This window comes from Misgurnus anguillicaudatus, chromosome 2, assembly GCF_027580225.2.
Source record: "Misgurnus anguillicaudatus chromosome 2, ASM2758022v2, whole genome shotgun sequence".
Classification (NCBI taxonomy): Eukaryota; Metazoa; Chordata; class Actinopteri; order Cypriniformes; family Cobitidae; genus Misgurnus; species Misgurnus anguillicaudatus.
The window spans coordinates 19,078,003-19,099,739 of record NC_073338.2 but is presented as its reverse complement, the minus strand read 5'-3'; the positions used below and the strand labels follow the sequence as shown (position 1 = coordinate 19,099,739).

Below are 21,737 nucleotides of genomic sequence, written 5' to 3'. Positions count from 1 at the left end.
AAGAGGTTGGGCCGCTGCCTGTACGAGGACTCCCTAATGCAGCGCACGCAAATGAGAAAGCAAGTTCAACTCTCTGGAACGGTTTCAACAGAAGCACTCCAGCTACAGTACAGTAGATGCAAATGTTGTGGAGAAACAGCAGAAATCAATAAACGTTCAAAGGTAAGGTGCATTCATCAGTAGCACTCCAGCATGAGTAAAAGTGGTTTCTAATAGAAGGGAAATGTTTCAAATTGAAGAGTTTGTTTTACTGCTTTGTGACAGGTCAGCAGAAGTGAGAAATGAAACAAACAGCTAGTACATTTACATTTAAAAGCATCTGCCAAACGCATAAATTTATTATTCATGGATGTGGCAAATGCTTTTATGCTAAGCAACTTACAGTGCATTCAAGGGCACACATTTTCCCAGTTCAGGTGGTATTTGTGAATTAATCCCATGAACTTGTCGTTGTTAGCCATGCTTTACTTAATGAGTTACAAGAGCGCTCCTGTATGCTTTTAAATGTGTTAATTTTTAGTATATGAGTGATGTTTTTTAATACGGCTTGATTATCATTTAGATAAAGTACTGAATATGTATTTTTTAACTACTGTGTACTTACATGTTGTTAGAAAAAGCATTATTATTACACTTACTGTATGCAGGTTGTTTAGTGTAAGTTTAGGCTTTAGGGTTTGGGTCAAGAGTGTAACTACATGCAGATACTTTAAATGTACAAATGTACATCTGTATATACATTTTTCTTTTGTAAGTGCATGTACGTTTGAGACACCTTATATAAAGTGTACTTTTATGTTACTTGTCTTTAAACATAATATTCAGAAAAAGTAGGGCCAAATTTTATGGTATATTTAGGCTGCATTTCAAGAAGTGAACCAGCCGTAAAATGCTTTCTCTTTAAATGAGTAATGTCAATGTGTCATTGTGTCAAAAAAATGTCCAAAAATGTGCCAAGCGCAGTCATTCAAACTAAAATGGAAATACATTCATATCGCACTATTCTGTGACACACATCATTTGTTGGCAGGAGATTGCTGGATGTTTCTAGGGCACGCTTCAACATGAGGATACAAAAAAGCTTTTCCATCGGCTAGTAGAAAAAACTCTTAGTTAAAAGGCTTTTCTGAGTTGTCCAGCCAGAATGAATGGCTTTGGGCAAAATTTCTCCATCAGCCTTCTTGCACTGGGCATGCTCCAGCTTTTGTCCTTTTGTCAAGATGTCACAACATACGGTCGGAAACCACAGAAGTGCCCTTTAGGGCTAGAAAGCCAATAATAAGTATAGGCCTGAGGACTTTTACTGTGCATTACTGAGACATGTTCAGTCTTTTGCTTGAATGTGGTCCAAGCTGAACATAGATTGTTCAGTACAGTTTGATCATAATGGTGTTGTTAGATGGAAAAGTCAAAAAACTTAAAAAATGTTAAATTGTCAGCATGTTTTGGCGAGTAGCGAGTCGGTACTTTTGGCACTGAGTAAAGACTAAAAATCATTGTGCATAAAAAATATAAATCTGATCCGAAAAAAAAAATAAGGCAGGTAATTTTTACTTATGTTCAAACAATGATCCATGTGCTGCTTATATTACACCATTAATAAAATAGGCAAATGTGTCTACTTCTACTATCATGAGGTTTCATGTTATGAAAGGCATTGAATTATAAGATAAAGAGCAACTATGGTCCGATTTATGATTTTACATTTCCTTTGGTGTGTAAGTGTCTATTAGTACGTTAAAAGTAAAAATCCCAAAGTAAACGATGACGCGAGTTATCGTCTCCAACGCAAATCTCTTTTCTGCAACAAACACACGGATTGTAGGCAACAGTTTACTTCCTGAGTCAGTTGACGTGGACACAACGGTCATACGGACTACCGGCACATCCGGGAACGTGACTGGAAATTTCGTCACCGCCCCTTTTTGGGGGATTAAAAACCAGACCTTCCATTGACTTCCATTCAAAATAGCAGAACAAAGCAACGTTTGTACACAGCCGGCAGGCGTAAATAACTTATGAAATCACTCAGATTAAACATGTTGAGTAATTATCTGTCCACCCTGCCTGCCATAGAGCGTGAAAAATACATTAACACATTTAATTTGGTCAATATAAAAACATGTCCCTTTCATTCTCACAGCGTCAAATTTGTGTGACAACGCCATCCAGTGATTGCTGGAAATATCACTAAGCCAGTTAGTTGTATGGCTCGATGGAAAAGTGCACTCATTACTCTAAATATAAAGACATAATATATAAATACGAAGTAACTTTCAAATACGAAGTAAAATCATTCACTTGCTTCCCTGTTGACTCGATGAGGTACGAGTAAATGTCCGGGTAAGACACCTCTGGCCAATAGGGAGCGTTGTTACACAAATTTGATGCTCTGAGAATGAAAGGGACATGTTTTTATAGTGACCAAATTAAATGTGTTAATTTATCTTTCGCGCTCTATGGCAGGCAGGGTGGACAGATAATTACTCAACATGTTTAATCTGAGGGATTTCATAAGTTATTTACACCTGCCGGCTGTGTACGAACGTTGCTTTGTTCCGCTATTTTGAATGGAGGTCAATGGAAGGTCTGGTTTGTTTTCCCCCAAAAGTGGGCATGAACCTGTTCAGAGACATTCTATGATGTTGCGCCGGTTGTGCGTATTATTATAATTCTGCCAGCTTTTGACTCACAGCCAGTAACCTGATCTCACGATCTGACTATGCCATGGAATTTTTTGCTCATTTTTCCGTGGCATTCTCACGGATCTCCCCATATTTCCGTAGCATTCTCACGGATTGGTTACTCAACTGTTTTGTCCTATTTTCTTACCATTGTCGCTTTGGTTTAGGGTTAGATTTACAAAAAATGACATCCCTACCCAAACCCAACTCTAACCCCAACGCCAGGCGACAATTGATTAAAGTTTAGAAAATATAAAAGAATACATCAGAAAAAATTGTATAAACCAATACTTAAAGTGACAAACTAATGCAAACACCAAATCTAACCCTAAACCGAAGCGACAATGGTTTGAAAATAGGAAAAAGCAGTTGAGTAACCAATCCGTGAGAATGCCACAAAAAAGAAGTCCGTGGCAGGGCCACGGAAATATGCGGAGATCCGTGAAAATGCCACGGAAAAATGAGCAAAAAATTCTGTGACTATCCCACGGAACTTTGTGAGATCATGTTGTAATGTTGGTTTACATATTTAAAGAATTTACTACTGACTAAACCAAGACTCAAACGCAAGTTTTGTGCAGTGCAGAGTAGCGCTTGTTGTTTCTACGATCATAAATGCAGACATGGTTTTTATGTTTTAGTATCCCTACCTTAGCAATCTGTTACGTCCTGCTCAAGCCATACTGGCAAAGCTAATAGATCAGCTTGCTCATCTGCATTTTTTATCAGATTTAGCTTGTATTGATAAGGTAGTAAAGACGATATTATCTCCTGTCATCATTGCATTGGGAGCTAATCTTACAAACATGTAGCCTGACGTTGTCATACTCATTTCTAGTCAGAATTTGAGCCTGAAACTGCTCCATTTGGCTGTGATTATTGGGGCGTGTTTCAACTGAACCAGGACAAAAAATGCCTCTGCACTCAATTGGAAAGACCTACAACCAATCAGAGCAACCGAGTGTGTGACGTAACTGAAATGGCGTTTTTTACAGCCTGACCGAACTGCTAGTTATTTCACTACAATGACACTACATTATGATTATACTAAGTCTGAGTTATCGAACGTACATGGACACCTATTATGTTTACAACATTTCATTCATATCACAATATTGTGAGTTGTTTACTAAGTCATACAGTCAGACTATCTCTTACCATTCTAAGTTAGATGAACTTCATCCACATGCTTCCAAAAAGGAGCTGGCAGCGACCGCTAGTTATATCCACGTTGTCGTGCATGCCGAATTGCCCGTTTTCATTGTATCCCATCTTCTTAGCGACCATTGGAGTCAGCTGATAAATTACACATTTGGCGAATGTGGCGAGGAGGGACGGCAAAACCATCTTTCCGATCAACAAATTTATTGATCGCGTTTCTCTGTTCCTCTTTTAAAATCAATGCGCGGTCGATATCTTCTAGAACAGACTCGATGTCAGAATCTTCACATCTCAATTCTCCAGCGGCAACCTTCTTTGTTGTTCACAGAGTCAACACAAGCGCTCTTTGGTGACGTGGTTGATTATGTTACTGTTGATCATCTGTCCATCATCGTATAAAGGCCTACCTGACAATTTGATTTGTCCTACCGATTGGTTTTTGTTCGAGCATAGTAGCGCCACAACGGAGCGATTCAGCTGGCAGCCAGGCTAACAAACATGGTAAGGAGCGTTACATTTCCGGCGGACGTCAGAGGTATTCAGGCCAATCACATCGCATTGGTTAGCCGACCAATCAGAGGACACAGCACTTTTCAGAACGATGAGCTTTTTAAAAAATCCTTGCGTTTTAGGGAGGCAGGGCATAGAGGAGCAACAATAATGTACGGTATGTGGAAAATAATGTGTTTTTTTAACCATAAACCATGCATTGTATTACAGCAAATACACAAAATAATGTTGTTTTAGCAACGTAATTGTCATGATCCTGCCAGTCTGTCATAGTTATTCATAGTTGTCCATAGTCATGTGGCAGGATCGTGGCGGTACCCATGTTTTGTGTGGCAGCACATGGCCTTTTGTTTGTCTTGTCTCTGCCCCCACCCCCCTTGTCTACTCGTTAATTATTCATTATTGGTTAACTCCCCTCACCTGACCTTCCCATGTTATTTCGCTTAATTTTTTCTATTTAAGACCCCAGTGTTTCTTGTCCTCTGCTGAATCGTTTTGTATTGTTTGTATGTTTGGTTTGTTTTGTTGTGTTGTTAAAGAAAGTAGCCATAGCCATAGCCAATTAAGTCTGTTTTGTGATAGCGTGTCCTTGTCATAGGCTTGCCTATTATTGTTATCTGTTTTTGTGATGCACGTTTCCTCCACGTGGGCCTTTGTTTTCCTGTTTTAAAGTAAACCCTGTTGAGTTCTCCTTACCTGCACTTGGGTCCCGTTCTCTGCGAACCATGACAATAATAAGGGCTCTTTAAGACATTACAATTCAATATAGACTGTTGTAAAAACAACTACTCTCGCTTATTCATACAGAATGTAGTGGCCTTGTTTAAATAAAAACATATTTTTATTAAAGAATTAGTTGTCAGATATATTAAATAATATCCTATTTTCAGCTTTGTAATGGCATTGAATAATTCCATCCATCAACAACTTATTAATTCTTCTGAGGTGAAGCTGTTGGTTTTTTGTGAGGAAACATTTATACTTTATAAACTACGGCCGTGCGCATGTTCACAAGAAAGTAGAGGTCAGGTGGAAGGCTGACCTCTGACCCACGTTACAAAAACTGATTGCTTCACTTCAGAAAAAAATTAATAACCGTATGGATTCGATTTTGATGGATGGGTGCGTTCTTTTGAGCTTAAAAATGAGAAAAGAGCCGGTATATTGTTTAGTATTACTCTGACTGTGAATAGGTGAACGAAGAAAGTCATATACAACTATAATGGCATTGAGGGTGTGTAAACTATGGGCTAAATTTAATTTTGGGGCAAAATATTCCTTTATGTTTACTTCTGATGTGTTTTTTTCACGTATTTTAGATGATGCCTTTTGTTTATTTCACAAGTTTGAACATCCAATCAAAGTAAAATAATGCACTACTGAACAGTATCAGTTTTTTATGTCGGTTTATAAAAGAGTTTATTTTTATAAATGCTCCATTACTCATTACCTTCCACCCCTCATTACATGTAAACTATAAATAGGTCTCACGGTGGGAGGGTTTAATGTTGGGTGTGGAGTCAGAAAGTACAATTTCAAGGTTCGATACGAATTTTTGCTTACTTAGAAAGTCAATGCAAACATTTGTCCTCACCAAAAAAAACAAGCGATTATTTCTCAGGCAAGTTTACAGTGAATCACACTACTATAGAAAGTTGGTAGGGAAGGTCCATGTATGGCATAGTGAAGAAAAGCTCTCTGGTCCCTCCTCTTTGTTTTCATGGCACAGCTCTGATAGATTTTATTCGAATGACTCACGAGCTACGGCAGTGGCTGCTTCGTAACGCTTTGGACTATATTTGGATTCAGAGGCAGCCTGCTTTATTTTTCATTAGTGGGGCTGCTCGTAAACCCAACACCCTTGTGTTTCTCAAGAACATTGTGTGCATTTGGGATCATGTGTAATGTGAAGCAACTGAAGGGTCCAATCAGAGGATATAGCGTCAAACAGTGAGATAATGGAGGAGAGAAACTGCTGGAGAGAGATAAAATGAGTCTGCCCTCCTATGTTTTTCATAACACCATAGTCTTGCAATATCTTCTAGATCTTTAAGCCCAAGGTTGAGTCCATACCTGAAAAAAATTTAATCCACACCTAGATTTTCATGTCATGACACGGCCTCATGTAGATAACATATTCCAGCATACTTCTCTATGGCAGAAATGAACTTCATTTTGCTGCAATCCCAATATCAGACGTTAGCAAATACACTAGCACATAAAAATAAATATATTGTTAAATAACCATTATGTTTTTATTACCTAAGAATAGAATGTCACAATTTTGCGCAGCCATGTTTCTACAATAGAGGTCTTCTTGAGTCAAAAGAAATGTACCCGACCCGAAATGACCCAAATCACTTTATACCCAAACCCGACGTGCATAAATATATATATATATTTTTTTTAAGACAGACCCGACCTGAGACAAACACGAGAAAATTAGACCCGAGTCCGACGCGAGCCATTGCCTTTTTTTTACCCGACTGGACCCTATATGTAAGGGTTGTGTTTTGTTTAAGTCTTTTATTATGAAGTCCTGTGTTTCATGTTCATGTCTTTTATTTTTAAATGTTTATTGTCATGGTTGTGTCTCGCTGTTCTGATTAGTTCCCTGTCTGTATAAAAGCCCTCTTGTGTTGCATTGTCTTTGTCAAGTTTTGTTTATATGTATGTATGTTTGCTAGAGGTTTTGTTTCATGTTTGTTCCTGTTTTGTTAAATAAACTGCACTTGGGTCTACCTTCGTCTCCTCTCAGTGGATACACGGTTAGACCCAAATGTAAACAGTACTGACGTGTGTGCAGTCTGCAGACCCACACGCAGCAGATCAGAAACAAAGAAACTCTGGTGGCCTTGCAACCAATTTGCGAGCTGCTCCATTTGTTTTACTTTGTTATCTTACAACGACACCAAGGTAACTGCTAAAATGTGCATTTCAAATGGACTGACATGTCTGTCTCAATGAAAATTAACCTACTGTACCGCCAGTTACACAATGTCGCAAGCACATTTGGCAAACAAAGGAGAGGTTTGAAAAGGACAATAACTCACACACGCAAGAGAGTTTGAGTCTTTGGGTCCATTCTGCAAAAACACATTCATTTTAAATATCCTGAGACCCAATGTCCCTATTATTGTACCAGACCTGTGTCCGAGTCACACATGAAACTTTTAGACTCGAACCCGATCGGGTCTCGGGTCGGACCTCTGGTTTTCGGATCTAAGTGGACTCGTGAAGACCTCTATTCTACAGTAGCCCTAAAGGAACCACTTTACTTCTATTATCTTATATGCAAAATGCTAGCTAATTCCAGTGACTAAAACACTGACACAATGGGCCCTATCTTGCACCCAGCGCAATTGACTTTGTCAGTGACGCATGTATCATTTCGTATTTTGCACTGGCGCACAGCGGGTTTTTCCCTCCACAGACGCACGTCGGCAAACTAGGGAATGAACTTGCGCACCCTGGGCGTTTCAGCGCAAAAAAGGAGGCGTGCTCCGGCTCAAACCATCTCTTATGCTATTTTGCAGTTTCAAAAAACAATTGCGCTACTAACCAAAAAACTCTAGTCTAAAGTCAGTGGCGCGTTGCGCGTGGTTCATTATGCTATTTTAAGGGCGCATGCTTGACCATAATGTATAGCGTGCACAACGCATTGCTTATCTAATCTACACAGATGCAACAGTTATTTTTGCAAATCATAAATTGTTACAATAAAAAATATAAGATAAGGGAAATCATTAAATCATAAATTGTTACAATAAAAAATATTAATACATGGGATAAGGGAAATCATTGTGGTGAGCATTGTGGTGATAGTTTTTATTTATTTTGTGTGGCAGCGTTAAACAATTATCATGCAAATAACGATTAAAATATTTTCATAAGTTTGTTGTGTGGCTGTATTACGTTTATTTTATCTAAATAATAATTCAAATGTTTTCATAAGAAACCTTCATGTATGTGAACTTGATTTGTACAGTAAGTGTACTTTGGGGTTGAACCTTGCTTGCGTTTCTTGTGTCCGATTTCAAAGCCCCCAAACCCTTTCAGCGGTGAGGGTGGACGCAGCGATGTCATCCTGTGTGCCCGGCGTGCCCGATTTATGCTGGCAAGCTTGGGATCCGCCCGTCTCCTGACATCATGGTAGTGCTTGGCGCAGCTGATGTAGCCCGGGTAGGCTGATGAGACAATTGCGGCTATTTCCTCTCACGCCTGTTTAACCGACGCTGATTTGGGCGGGTTTCTCCTATCCCCATACAAAACAACTTCTCTGTCTTTGACTGCTCTTACAAGAACGTGGGTCTCCTCGGCTGTGAACCGCTCCTGGCGTGCGCCTGTCAAATCCGTCATAATAATAGCAACCCGCCATTGAACTTGCGCCCTTGCGTTTAAAGGGAATGTTGGATAGCGTTCTGATTGGTTTATTTGACGTTACGCCCAAACCACACCTATGAATAATGAACCTACTTCAGACCAACCCCTTATTGATTTGCGCCCGGCGCAAGACTTATTTCTCTCGCCGGGAAAATAGCAACAGCGCCCAAGATCCGCCCACAAAGTCACTTGCGCTTTGCGCTTCGGACTTGCGTTTCAGATCGTTAAAATAGGGCCCAATGATAGCAGTAATATTCGCCATACCTGTCAACATTGGGATTTGAAAATAAGGGAAATTTCCCAAAACCAGCTCAGCATCAACCATCTTCCCTTGGGAAGCTTTTCTTCTTCTTTGACTGCTATTCTTCCTGTTGTTTTATTGGCGAGTGTCGTTTTAATTATATTTTACAGATATACTGCAGCTTTATTTACCAGAGGTAAATGCAGCAAACATCAAATACGGGTGGGATTTTTTATAAAAAGATTAAAAATATGTGAGAAATACAGGAAATGATTTAAACGGGATGATGGCTGGATAGAATGGTACAATACAGGAGAATCCCAAGAAAAAAGGGTTTGATCATCGCAATAACATATTGTTTACTGAATAATATACTGAATATACTTAATCCTGAATATTAAGAAGAATACATATCATCGCTGCCCGATGAAACTCACGTATGTCCAAAATAGTTACTTTTCAGGAAGTGAAAAAACACTGTATTCCAAAAGCAGTTGAATGTAGCGTTGTCATACTTGGTACGGCATCTTTACATGTAACCATATTCTTGCCAGTGTAATGATATAATCCACATTCGACCAAAATTGAGTTTAAATGGACATACATGCATATTTTACAGTAACGGTGGTTGATATGCGTTCTTCTGATCATTAATTATACTGTAAGTCGCGTTTCATATTGACAGATGAATACGCTCAGTTTATTAAATAGCCTACGTCTTAGTTAAATACGCTTAGTTTATTTAATATTAATTATACATTTATTAAATGTCTCTTGCAAACTATGAAGGGACAATAAATCAATACACTGACATGGTTACTAATGCTAGACAGATACTTTGTTTGCACAGTCCTACCGTCATTTTGTCACTCCTAGACGTACGTCTGGCGTCAGGGGGAAACGTTTACCTCGATGAAGGAAAGTCCGTTTATTCAGCTATATCCAGTGCTGAGCTACAATGAAACTTCACGAGACCGGCGAGATGCTTCCACAGATACGCTGCGTGATTGACAGCTTTGACACCAAATGGATATACGTGAAAATCAGATGACATGATTTGACAACTTTTCATTGGCCAATTAGATACTGTATACGGAAATTAACCTGGACATTCAATTCGTCGAAAAATCTCAAAATCTGCAAAATGAACATATGTGGTTTTCATCGGACAGACGTCATTGCTTCACTGGCTACTATCTGCTAGGGGGAAGGGAGAGCTGAGCAGTTTCAATTTGCAACCTGATCGCCAGATGCCGCTATCATTTACACACTGTACATTTAAAAGGTTCTCCACAGTGATGGCAAAGAAGAACCATTTTTGGTTCCCTAAAGAACCAAAGGTTCTTAGATGAATAATTTCTTATATACCTTTTTATAATTTAAAGAACCTTTTCCCCCACAAAGAACCTTTTTTGGAAAAAAGATGTTAAAGGTTATTTAAGGAACCATTCAGCCAAAAATGGTTCTTCTGTGGTAACGTGAAGCACCTTTATTTTTAAAAGTGTACAGGTTAAGATAAGAATTCATGCTTAAAAACTTTTTATTAGCTATCATGATTTTAAAAACAATTTGTTGCATGTGGTGAGATCTTTCTGTTTTACTTGAATGATTATGAGATGGTCACCCATCAACCAAGACAAAAATAAACTTTCACTTCAGTTTTTCTCAGTTTTTCTTTGCTTGATAGGTTACAACCTGTACTTCAATAGTTTTAGTGTATTCATCTTTATTGTTACTGATAAGAGCAAAAAAAAAAGATTTTAGTTGAGTCTGTAAATTATGTGGTTTTTAAATATTCAAAATATTTATTAGGGCTCAATCAACTTGAATACAATCAGATACACCGCTGAGAGAGATCCGGTTAAAGCACGTGGCTCCATTGTGAAACTATTTTTAAATGATTTTTTTTCTTTTTTAAACAAATTATATTCACTGACCTGTTTTGGCACATTGGTATGGAGTGAGTGTTACATCATGCATACCTGTATATGTTACACACAATAAATCACTTGTACTACAATAATTTAAATGTTACTTTAAACGCCACCAACTGGGCTGGAGTGTCTATTATTCAAGCTCTCAGCGGAAGAATATACGGGTGTGAGGCGTTTGGAAAAATAGGTCCACAAGTTTACAACGAATGCTAAAACAGCTGTTGGAAAGCATCTTTTGCAGCGATTTTTGTGTGAGCATATCAGTGAACACCCCTGACCACTCGCTGAGTTTCACGTCTTTGTAAACGAAAGTTTAATGCATTTTAGGAAGGATTGTTCCAGTGCACCTATATACCCATTGTAGAGGTTGGACGTGAAACAACAAACACCTGTAAATTCCCCGTAAAACAGCATCATATGTCCAAATTTCAGTCAAAACCTTTCTATTTCATCATAAACAATCTGAAAACAGGGCTTTAAGTGTAAAATACCGAACTTGTCCTTTAAAACAACTCAACATTTTTGAGTGTATCATTTTCAATCAATTTCTTAGGCTCAAACATTTGAGACTATTCTTACCACCCATTTCTCACTTCTTTATATACATCTAACATTGCTAAAAGCAGCATTTGTGGGCAATATGTAAACATGTCTCACACTAGCCCCGCCCACTTTCCTCCCATGACATCACAGGAAAGTTGAGTGTATAAAGTAACCACAAGAATGCAGCGTGTCGGGCAAAGAAGTTTGAGAGCAGACAGAGAGCTCTTTCTTATACTGTACGGCCCAGTGAGATTGAGAAACTGTGACTCAACTCCTCCTCTTGCATGCTGAGATCAGGTACAGCAGTGGATATGAGCCGTATGTGCTGTATATGGGACTGCACAGTTGAACTGAGGGCTGTGTGATGACTGGAGAGAGACGTCTGGACTGTCCCTGATCCGAGCCGGTAAGATTTAATGCTGCTGTGCTGAAAATGATGGATTGCTGGCTGGATGAGCATCTGTTTGTCACATGTGGTGTGGTTGAGAACAGTTAACTCGATGCAGACCATCTGCCCCCTTAACTTATGCATTCATCCATCCATCGCTGTGACTGGCATTCTGTGTGATAGAGAAGCTAGTGGGCATGTGCAGAAATATTATATATATATATTTTTTTTTCGGTTGTGAAATATTGCATGTTAAATACTTACTGTATGTCATTACTGTACTTCAGCACTTCGTACTTTCACTGTCAATGACATTAGCAACTTTTATTCTCTAAGTTCACAGTATTTACTACACTGCATTTGGAAATACAACTACTATTACTTGTTGCATTTTTCACCATATACATATAGTACAGTACATACGGCTTGACTATACACGCACATTTCTTGGCCTCTTGAGCTTACATGCACTCAAGAGGTAGTAAGTGAGCAAGACTTTCCAACGTCTTAAAAATGCCAAGCTCAGTGACTTTTAAAATCCAAGCGATAAGGGAAAATGTATCCCGAGAGAAAATGTATCCCATCATGCATTATGTTCACGACTCATGTGCTCCAAAATTGCAAGATATCACTAAAAACTTTCCAGTGTAAGTTAAATTACCTGTATATATTACACACTATAAAAGTGACATTGAAGCAGTGTTGCAGTAAATTACAGTCATTTAAAGTCACCATTATGGTGATCAGTGTTTTCTTTACTTGGCACTTCACACTTGACTTGCATTACTTTAATTCTCATCAATAGCAGCAGTGTTATAGTACGAACACTTCTGTGTTGAGAAAAACGAAAAGATTGAACAGCTAAAGTTGTCCTTCGGCTGTATGTAATAAGATAAAGAAATTGTGTATAAAGCAATATGATTCACAGTAGCAGTCCTGTAAAATAAAAATGATACAGTAGATTGCTAGGAACTCAGTTAACAGTTTTTCTGTAAATAATTTAATTACAATATACTGTGTACTTTGACCAGTATTACGTAAAAAAACGTACAAATAAAACAAACAATACTTTGCAGGTGAAGCTGCAGCCAAGTCAAATTACTAAAAGTCTACAGTGAAACGTTTTACAGTTTACAGTACATATAATTTGGTTGTAAAACATTTGCAACTGCTTGTATCACTTAATTAGAAACACCACGATTATTAAGTTGTGTCGTCTGTTACACAGGGACAACTTAACAGGCAGTGAATTGTAAAAAGTTTCATGCAAAAAAATGAAGATTTCTTTCTTTGTTTATTTATCTTATTGTTTAACCCTCGTGTGGTGTTCATATTTTTGTTACTTAGACAATGTTTGTGGGTCTATTGGACCCACAACATTATTCGTATATTAAACCGATGCAGTCGTACAAATCTATATGTATACAGATGTTTACTTTAGCCTTATTACAAGTAACATAGAATTGATGGTAAATATTTGTCATTTACCACTGGTAGAGGACTATTTATAAATTAAGAATTGTTAAATGTGTCTCATCTGGTTTTATGTACCGTTAACACTTTTGGTCTTCACAACCACTGGAACACCAAAAAGAGGAAATATGTCATATACTGTTAGTGTAGGGGTTATAGGGTTAGTGTATTCGGACAAGCCCACAGACTCCGCACTGACTACCCTGGTCTGGTTTTGATACGTCAATGAGTCCGCCATAATGAAGAGAGCAAGTCTATCCTATTAACACATAGAGAACAGGGAAGCTGTGGTTTTTCTGGATAAAAACACAATGGCGTTTGCATTTCTCAACCGATTTTAATGGTTTATGATCCACAGTATGTGGATTACAAAAATGCTGTTTAAAATATTGATAGTTAGTTAGAAAATTGTTACATTGTTATAAGAAAATAAGAAAACTCACACTTGTTATTATTGAGTGATTTGCCTTGTTTTTCCTAGTTAAACATTGTGTTTTTGTATCTAAAATGTACATGGTCACAACACAGCTTGTTTATTTTAAAATACTTAAAAAAAAATCAAAAACAATGAAGTGATTCATCCTAAGGACTCAAAAATATTTTGAATTGCTAAGATACCATTGCAAAATGTTTTAACTGTGGGTGTTGTTTTACAATATCCATAAAAGTTTATATTTTTTTATTCTCTTTGTTACTGTGTTTTTACTGCAGAAAGCATACTGACTGTGTTTCACACTTTGATTTGTGTGAATAGGCTGTGTTCAGACTTGCAACACAAGAAAGCATTTGTAAAAAAAAAAAATAAGCACATCATGCAAATTAGACTGTGCTGTCAAAGATACACAAGTTGTCACTGAGACGGTACCTTTTAAAGAGCACCTATTTCATTGCTAAAAAAACAATGTTATTTTGTGTATTTGGTATAATACAATGTGTTTGCGTGGTTACATTTTTGTAGCTCTAGCTTTCACTTAAAAGAGCACCTATTTCATTGCTAAAAAACAATTTTATTTTGTGTATTTGGTGTAATACAATGTGTTTGCGTGGTTACATTTTTATAGCTCTAGCTTTCACTTCTCACTGAAACGCACGGATTTGAAAAGCTCTGTGTCCCTGATTGCCCAGCTAATCTGTACATTGTGATTGGCCTGAATACCTCTGAAGTCAGTCGGAAACGTGACGCTCCTTACCATGTTTGAAAGATTCGGTCGCTAACAGGAGTAAAATTACAGGCTGTGAGTCCAAAGCAGGAGGAATTATGATAATGTCTGTCTTGTTTACATCACCAATCCCAGGAAGTAAACTGTTGCTTACAATCCGTGTGTTTGTTATAGTCCAAGAAAAGAGATTTATGTTGAGACGATAACTTGCGTCATCGTTCACTTTGGGGTTTGTACCTTTTGCATATCATTAACATGTACTAATACACACTTACATACCAAAGGAAATGTAAAAACGTGAATCGGACAATAGGTGCTCTTTAAAAATACCAAGCTCAGTGACCTTAACACACACAAAATCTACACTATTTTAGAGCAATATTTGAGGGAAAGTGTAACCCATCATGCATTATGTTCAGAACTCTTGCGCCCCCAAATTGCTAAATATCACTGAAAACATTTCAGTATAAGTGAAATGATATATTACACACTGTAAAAGTGACACTGGAGCAGTGTTGTGGTAAATTACAGTAAATTTAAAGTCCTAATATGTACCATTTAGGTACAGGTATCTTTAATGTACTTATCCAATATGTATCGTTGAAGGATTAATATGCACCCTTTAGGTACAAAGGTGTAGTTTTTAAAAGTGTACCACCATATTGACAGCTTTTTTACCTTTTTTGTGAGGTGTAGATCAAATCACAGTAAGCTTTAATTGTTTAATATTATTTTATTTATCAGAGACTTTTCTGAAGGACTTATGGCTTGAGTTTAACTGAGACTTCAATCCGACCATGCAGCATTCAAGAATCTGTTGTATTGATCTTAAACAATGGCAACATTGAGCTGTTCAGTTAAATACACAGTTGCCTTCTTTGCAAATCATCCGTTTCTTATTTTTCCTGACATGTCTTTTAGGTGGTGAGAACTGCATCTTCGAGCCCACATTCAATATAAGCAAAATACTTCACTGCGGTTAAAATCAGATACTTTACAGCACGTAGTAGTGAAAATCGGTCACTTGTAATATGTAAAAGAGTCATTTTCACAGTGAGGTATCTCAAATGCTCTTTATGTTTCTCGCTAAAGTGGCAATTTGACTGTCGAAGATGAGAACACATCTGGCTAAACTGCTTCTTGGATATTCCTTAAATAGCTGTTGACCTTTTCAATTTTCGATGATAAAACTCATTCTGTTTACATTGCAGGCCTGTTTCGTGCACTCTATTTTTAAATATGAAAAATGTGACTGTTTGACATCACCAAAATAGGAAAGCGAAAGATACAAATCATTCATATAAACTGGGCACCATGAGGCCATGCTGAGGTTTATACCTCCTCTTTAAAGCTCTTCTGCTTTTATAAATATTTCCATAACAGGTCTGGCAGCAAGCAAGTGTTTGAATAGCAGGCATATGCTGAAGCTTTGTTTAATGCAGAGTTTCCAACAGATGGATGCAGTTTTGTTTTTTAAACTAAGCAATTTTTAGAGCTACCGTAGATTAAACTCAAGCTTTCTGAGCAATGTTTGCTTTCTTTCTATCAGAAACACCAAAAAAGTTCCCCGGGGGCCAAGCTTGCATTAAAACAATGTTCTCTCTTGTATAGTGAAAGGTTCATCATGTTCCAGTGTTTTTCCTGGAAATGTGAAATTCGGGCTGTGTGCCTTAAAATTTCGATTATTGATGTTTGGTACAGCAATACAATTAGGTTTTTGGTAAACATGACAAGGAGGATTTAGGTGAATTTGGATTGAGTGTTAAACACAGTATATTTTGTGCTGTCTAACGGATGTTGAGTGAAATTTTGTGCTTCATCCTGGCTTTGTGTGAAGTCTTCCTGTTTACCATTCCTCTATAGATCAAAAAAGCATTAAAGAGATAGTTCACAAAAAATATGCGGTGGTTATCTCGTTTTGCAACGAAACTCTTCATATATATAGATGAGAATGGCTATCTCGTTTTGCAACGAAACTCTTCATATATATATATATATATGAAGAGTTTCGTTGCAAAACGAGATAACCACCGTTTTTTTAATTGTTCAGAAATCTCGTTTTTTGGTTGTGCATTCCAATTGATATCAATTCAACTGCAGTTGGTTTGTTTTGATTTAAACCTTCATAACTTAAAAAATACAGCTAAGTAGCACCATAAAACAAAATAATAACATGATAACATAATATTAAACATGTTTTGACAAAAATGATATATATTAAATTTCACATAAATTTCTTTGTTCTGCTGAACAGAAAGGAAGATATTTTGTGCAATGTTTGTAAACCGTTTTCGACAAAACATTAACTTTCATAGTTTAAAGTTGATGGTGTTTTTAAAAAAAACACTTTTCTGCTAAAGTCAAAAATAGAGAAGAGCACTGCAGCACTCTCACTTCCCCGCATCTGGGAGGAAACGAGAAGACGAAGACTTTAAAACAATAACTGCATCTGTAACTGTGCACTCTTTCTCTGGTCAACCACTGAAACCTCTTCATTATGTTATGTTGCCTTTACCATCTTACCTATTATAAGGGTTGTCAGGTCTAAATTAGAGAAAGCAATTTTGACAAAGACCCATTTAAAACGAAACTGTAGGTTTATTCAAACACACACACACAGATACACAGAGAGAGAGAGTCAATGTTGTGCTATGTGATATCCTGTTGTGAAATTGGCTACAGGAAGTTAGGCAAACTCGTTGCACACATGGACCACGCACAGCCAATACTGAGGCTTCAAAACGTTTGTGCAACAGTTCAAAGCATGTGAATATTGTATGTGACAAAATACTGATGTGTATCACACCTTCAACTGTGTGAAAAACAATGTGTTTGTTTGGTATGTTGTAATTCTTAGTACTGTTAAAAGGGGATTTTTCTTGGCTTAGCTTTTAACATCTTCATTATTGCAATGTGTTGATGCCTGTCGGTTTCCTGTGTTTTGCTATTGTAAACAAACATAATAACAATGTTAATACTATTTGGTTATCATCAATTGCTAAGTAAAAAAAAGAGTTAACTGAACGCTCTGAGCAACAGTAAAATGTAAACCAAATCTAAAGTCAGATCACTTTACACTACGCTGTAAAAAATCTATTTTTATCTTTCTTTAACTTGACAAATTAAGTTAAACAACTTCAACTTGTTTTTTTTAAGTGATGTCAACTTATCACAAGTCAAATCTTAAAATAGTAGGTTAAATTGACTTGAAAAATTTGGCAGTTTATGTATGTAACCCTTGTTCTCTGAGAAGGGAACAGGACACTGCATCTCCCTAACGGTACATTCACAAAGGACAAAAGGCTTGTCTGAAACGTGTCCAACAGCCAATCACAGCGGCCGCAACACATGCTCCGGTCTTCCATAAACGTAATTGGCTGGCTCTACCTAGGTTATTTAGGTTATTGGCTGACGCATTCGTTATCCCTTGAAAAGTTGAGAAATTTTCAACTTCTGCCGTTAGCAACGGACTGACGCGGCGCCAACAGATCCACAATTCAGTTGATGACGTCACCCATTACAAGTGAATGGGAAGCGTTAACGCTTACACCCCGTGTGAATCAGGTGTGCCTCATAAGTCTTGAAAAGTAAAGCCTCTAGCTCTTAGTTGTTATCATGCTGATATATGTTCAAGTGTTCATTTTTGTGATAAGTTTCATTTTAGCGAGTAATTTTAATGCTATAGAAACAGGGCGTGTCGTTATGAGTGGCGTGGTTAAATTGGGCGCGCAAACATTTGGGCGGAAGTTTGATACTGTGGCTCCTAAGATAAGATTCCTTCTGCGCATGCCTTGGCTCCAAACTGACGTTTTTACGTAACGTGGTGGCGACCGTGGTCGGACATTTTTGGCTTCAATTCATTAAAATGGAAGGAAGCGTCGTCGCGTTGTCCATATTTTTTTACAGTCTATGGTGTGAATGTACCATAAGCCTCACTACGGCGACAAATGACATGGTTGCCTCGAAAAGGAACCAAGTAGTTTTAACTTCATACTGCATTTTTCAGTGTAGGCAATTAATCTTTTTCTCAATGTATTTTGTTTGAATATATATCAAGCTAATTTAACTTTGTTTTGTTTAATTTTGACTTGGTCTTGTAATATTGGTAAGATTTAAAGTAGATGGAGGTACACATGAATTAAAGCCAGTTCATTCAACTTCGCCTCCATCTTACTAGTTTATTCTCTCTCTCTCTCTTTCTCCAGAAATGTCATCATTGCATTACATCTGTGACAGCCAAGGCAGAAAGGATTAAAATAGAGTTGGTTCTCCAGTGGGACTGATGCTCAAAAATCCACCTCCTATAAACACAATCTACAGTCTCTGCAGTCCTCACAGACACAAGATATCAATCATCACAAGTCTGTGATTTCAAAAAGAATCATCTCATAAACAAACCTTTGTTCTTAAGTCCCAAATGCAAGTCTTTTTTTCAGATAAGTGCAATAGTTTGGGATTAAAGGAATAACAACATCAAGGGTTTCGAAATCGTCCATCCATCATTGACTGAAACTGGCTTGTGAGATCTCTTTTGCTCAGGATGGAACTTGTTACCACATCAGAGCATTCAACAGCTCCAAACTGAACTGAAACACTTTGAAAGACATTTAAAGTGGATCAAGTGGCCAAATTCTCAACCAATGATTTAATCTGATCTTTACATTCAACCGCATTAGATCTGATCTAAAACACAAGAGGGATCTGAAGGACTCTCGCTAAATCATGGCGGAGGTCATTCTGCAATTTTTTAACAACATATGGGACCTCGTGGTGGCCAAACACAACCAGAGCATCCACAACACGGTGTGCCTGGTCGTTCTTCTGACTCTACCGCTGGTTATCATCTTCACAACGCTGCTGGTTTGTTGTCATTGTTGTTGCTGTAGTCGTGCTGGTGGATGCCGGTGTTGTTGCAAAGGTGAAGCCACAGTCACGAACCCACAACCCGAAAAGAAGAAGAGAAAGAAAAATGGCGACCAAAACGGTGACGACTTGTGGATCTCTGTCAAAACTGATCCTCTGAACCATGATAGATTAGCACTGACTACAGTGTAATACATAAAGTGTTTTATATTTATTGATTTTTACTGTATGGTACATGTACAGTATAGGTACTGAGGGGTTTGCCGTTTACTAAACCATGCCTGAATGAAAAAATAAAACGAGAATTTTAAAGGTCAATACAAATAATATAGCTCTAAATGTAAATGTTTTTAGGAAATAGACTTACAAAAGAGGAGCTTTTACAAAGGTACTGCTTTGCAACAAATGATATCCTGCAAAATTATAGCCTCGCATTAAGGTTCACTGTGAAGACTAGGGGCCAGATTTACTAAATACGACAAATTAGCGTAAAAATACAATTTCAAATAAGCACTGAAGGGAAACTTTTGTGTTTAATTTACTTACATATCTTTAGTAAATCCCAACAGTAGTTTTTAGGGCAAAATAGGTGTTTGCGCTGGAACAAGCTGTTAGTAAATCTGGCCCATGATTGACAAGGCTGATCTGACACTTTTATATCACTTGACTCCCAAACACCGTAATTCATAATCCAGTGAATACAATTATACTGAGCTCAGATCTCGTCGTTGGAAACTTCATGATCACAGCGGTGTGTAATTGGGGCTGCTGATAAACAAACCTTGATCTTTTTGCACCTTGCAGATGCTGTGTTATTTCCCAGCGCTGTAATTAGATGTTTATGTGAAACTTCAACGCTTGATTACGGGTGTCATGAAGTCATGCATTAAAACTCATCATTTCGATTTACTTTCAATTCAACTGTCTCACATTCCCATAGTGTTCATTGTATAACTGCCATTGGATATTCATTGTGTGATCAGTGTGGTTGGTTGCAACACACTTGTCCTCTTTACAGTGGGATCAGAGGAAAAACATCACTTTTTGTTTGGCCAACGAAGCCTTTAAGATCTGTTTCTTGTGTGATATCAAAGCTTTACAGTCCAATTCTGCATGTCAATCGTTTTAAGAAATATGATGTTTGTACAAAATATACTGAAGCAGCGTTTCTTTATTTCTTTTTTATGCTGCTTGACTTTTTCAGTGTCTGTTTCTTATATTGAACATGCAAAATGAATAAACTTTATTTTTTATATATCATAGTCATTTTTCTGTCTTGCTCAGTCAATTTCAAAGCACAAGTTCCTTGTTGTTTAAATCATTGGGTCGTCCATTGTATGTCAACTAAAAGTTCATCAGCAAGGAAGAATCTACAGTACTATACATGTAATAGGGTTTAAAGTGATACTCCAGTCATATATCAAAATTACCCCATGATTTACTGACTTACCCACAAGCAATCTGAGATACATACAGTACTGTGCAAAAGTCTTAAGGGGATCGCACACCGGCCGCGCAGCTCAGTGCCGCGCATCGCTGCGCCGTTCTAAAAAAATGTAACACATTGTTTTCTATGAGTGTACGCACACCGGCGCCGACAGGTGGCGCCTGTCCGCGCCGCCCAGCTGTGACTCAGGAAGTTATTCAAATCCCTGTCGCGTCACACAGCGCCACTCACATAGTTTAAGATTACATAACATCATATGTGTCCCAAATCATTAACAAGTAACATTGGCTGCTAACGTATATTTTGCATTTTGAAGTAGACGCTATCTGACGAAGCTCGCGCTATTTAATGTGCACTTCCGGTTTACAATACCTCCGAGTTCTCCTAGGCGCGACACGACGCGGCGCGGCCGGTGTGCGATCCCCTTTAGGCCGCCAAGCCAGAATTAGATTTGTTGTTTTTGGATATTTTGCATATATTTGCATGTTATAGTGATCATACAGTATATAATTGTTTCTCAGTCTCTTTAAAGAATACATCCAGAAAATACAGGGAATGTGTATGTAGTATTAAAAACTGTATAAAAATGTAAACTTTTAGGGTAAACTCCCCTTCCACTTGAGCAATAGCAGGAAACTGCAGGATCTCTTAAACCTAAATAAAATAAAATTTTTATTTAAACCCTCAAATTTTTACTTCAAAAACGCTCAAAATGTGTTTAGTGCCAAGAGACGTCACACTAAACACTGACGATGCCTAAAAATTATGATTATTTTGTACATATTTCCTGTATTTTCTGTATCTTAATAAAATAGATTGAAAAATAAATATAGATGGACATTAAAAATTCTAAAACAACAAGTCTGGTGGTGGTGGCCTAAGACTTTTCTACAGTACTATATGTCAATTATCTTTTAGACGAACAAATTAGGAGTTATTTTTGTAAATGT

General features: G+C 37.6%; 1 protein-coding gene across 2 annotated transcripts; it reads left to right on the top strand.

Annotated features, from left to right (window-relative positions):
* Positions 1–15: 15 nt before the first annotated feature.
* On the top strand, positions 16–20,597 carry LOC129442000 (uncharacterized protein KIAA0040 homolog). Of its 2 annotated transcripts, none has more exons than XM_055201775.2 (2): positions 16–162; positions 18,683–20,597. In XM_055201775.2, the coding sequence occupies exon 2, from the start codon at positions 19,200–19,202 to the stop codon at positions 19,530–19,532; it is 333 nt and encodes a 110-aa protein (XP_055057750.2). In that variant the 5' UTR covers positions 16–162; positions 18,683–19,199; the 3' UTR covers positions 19,533–20,597. The 2 variants fall into 2 exon arrangements, with proteins under 2 accessions (XP_055057750.2, XP_055057749.2); XM_055201774.2 differs by lacking the exon at positions 16–162 and adding an exon at positions 11,635–11,862.
* Positions 20,598–21,737: the final 1,140 nt, after the last annotated feature.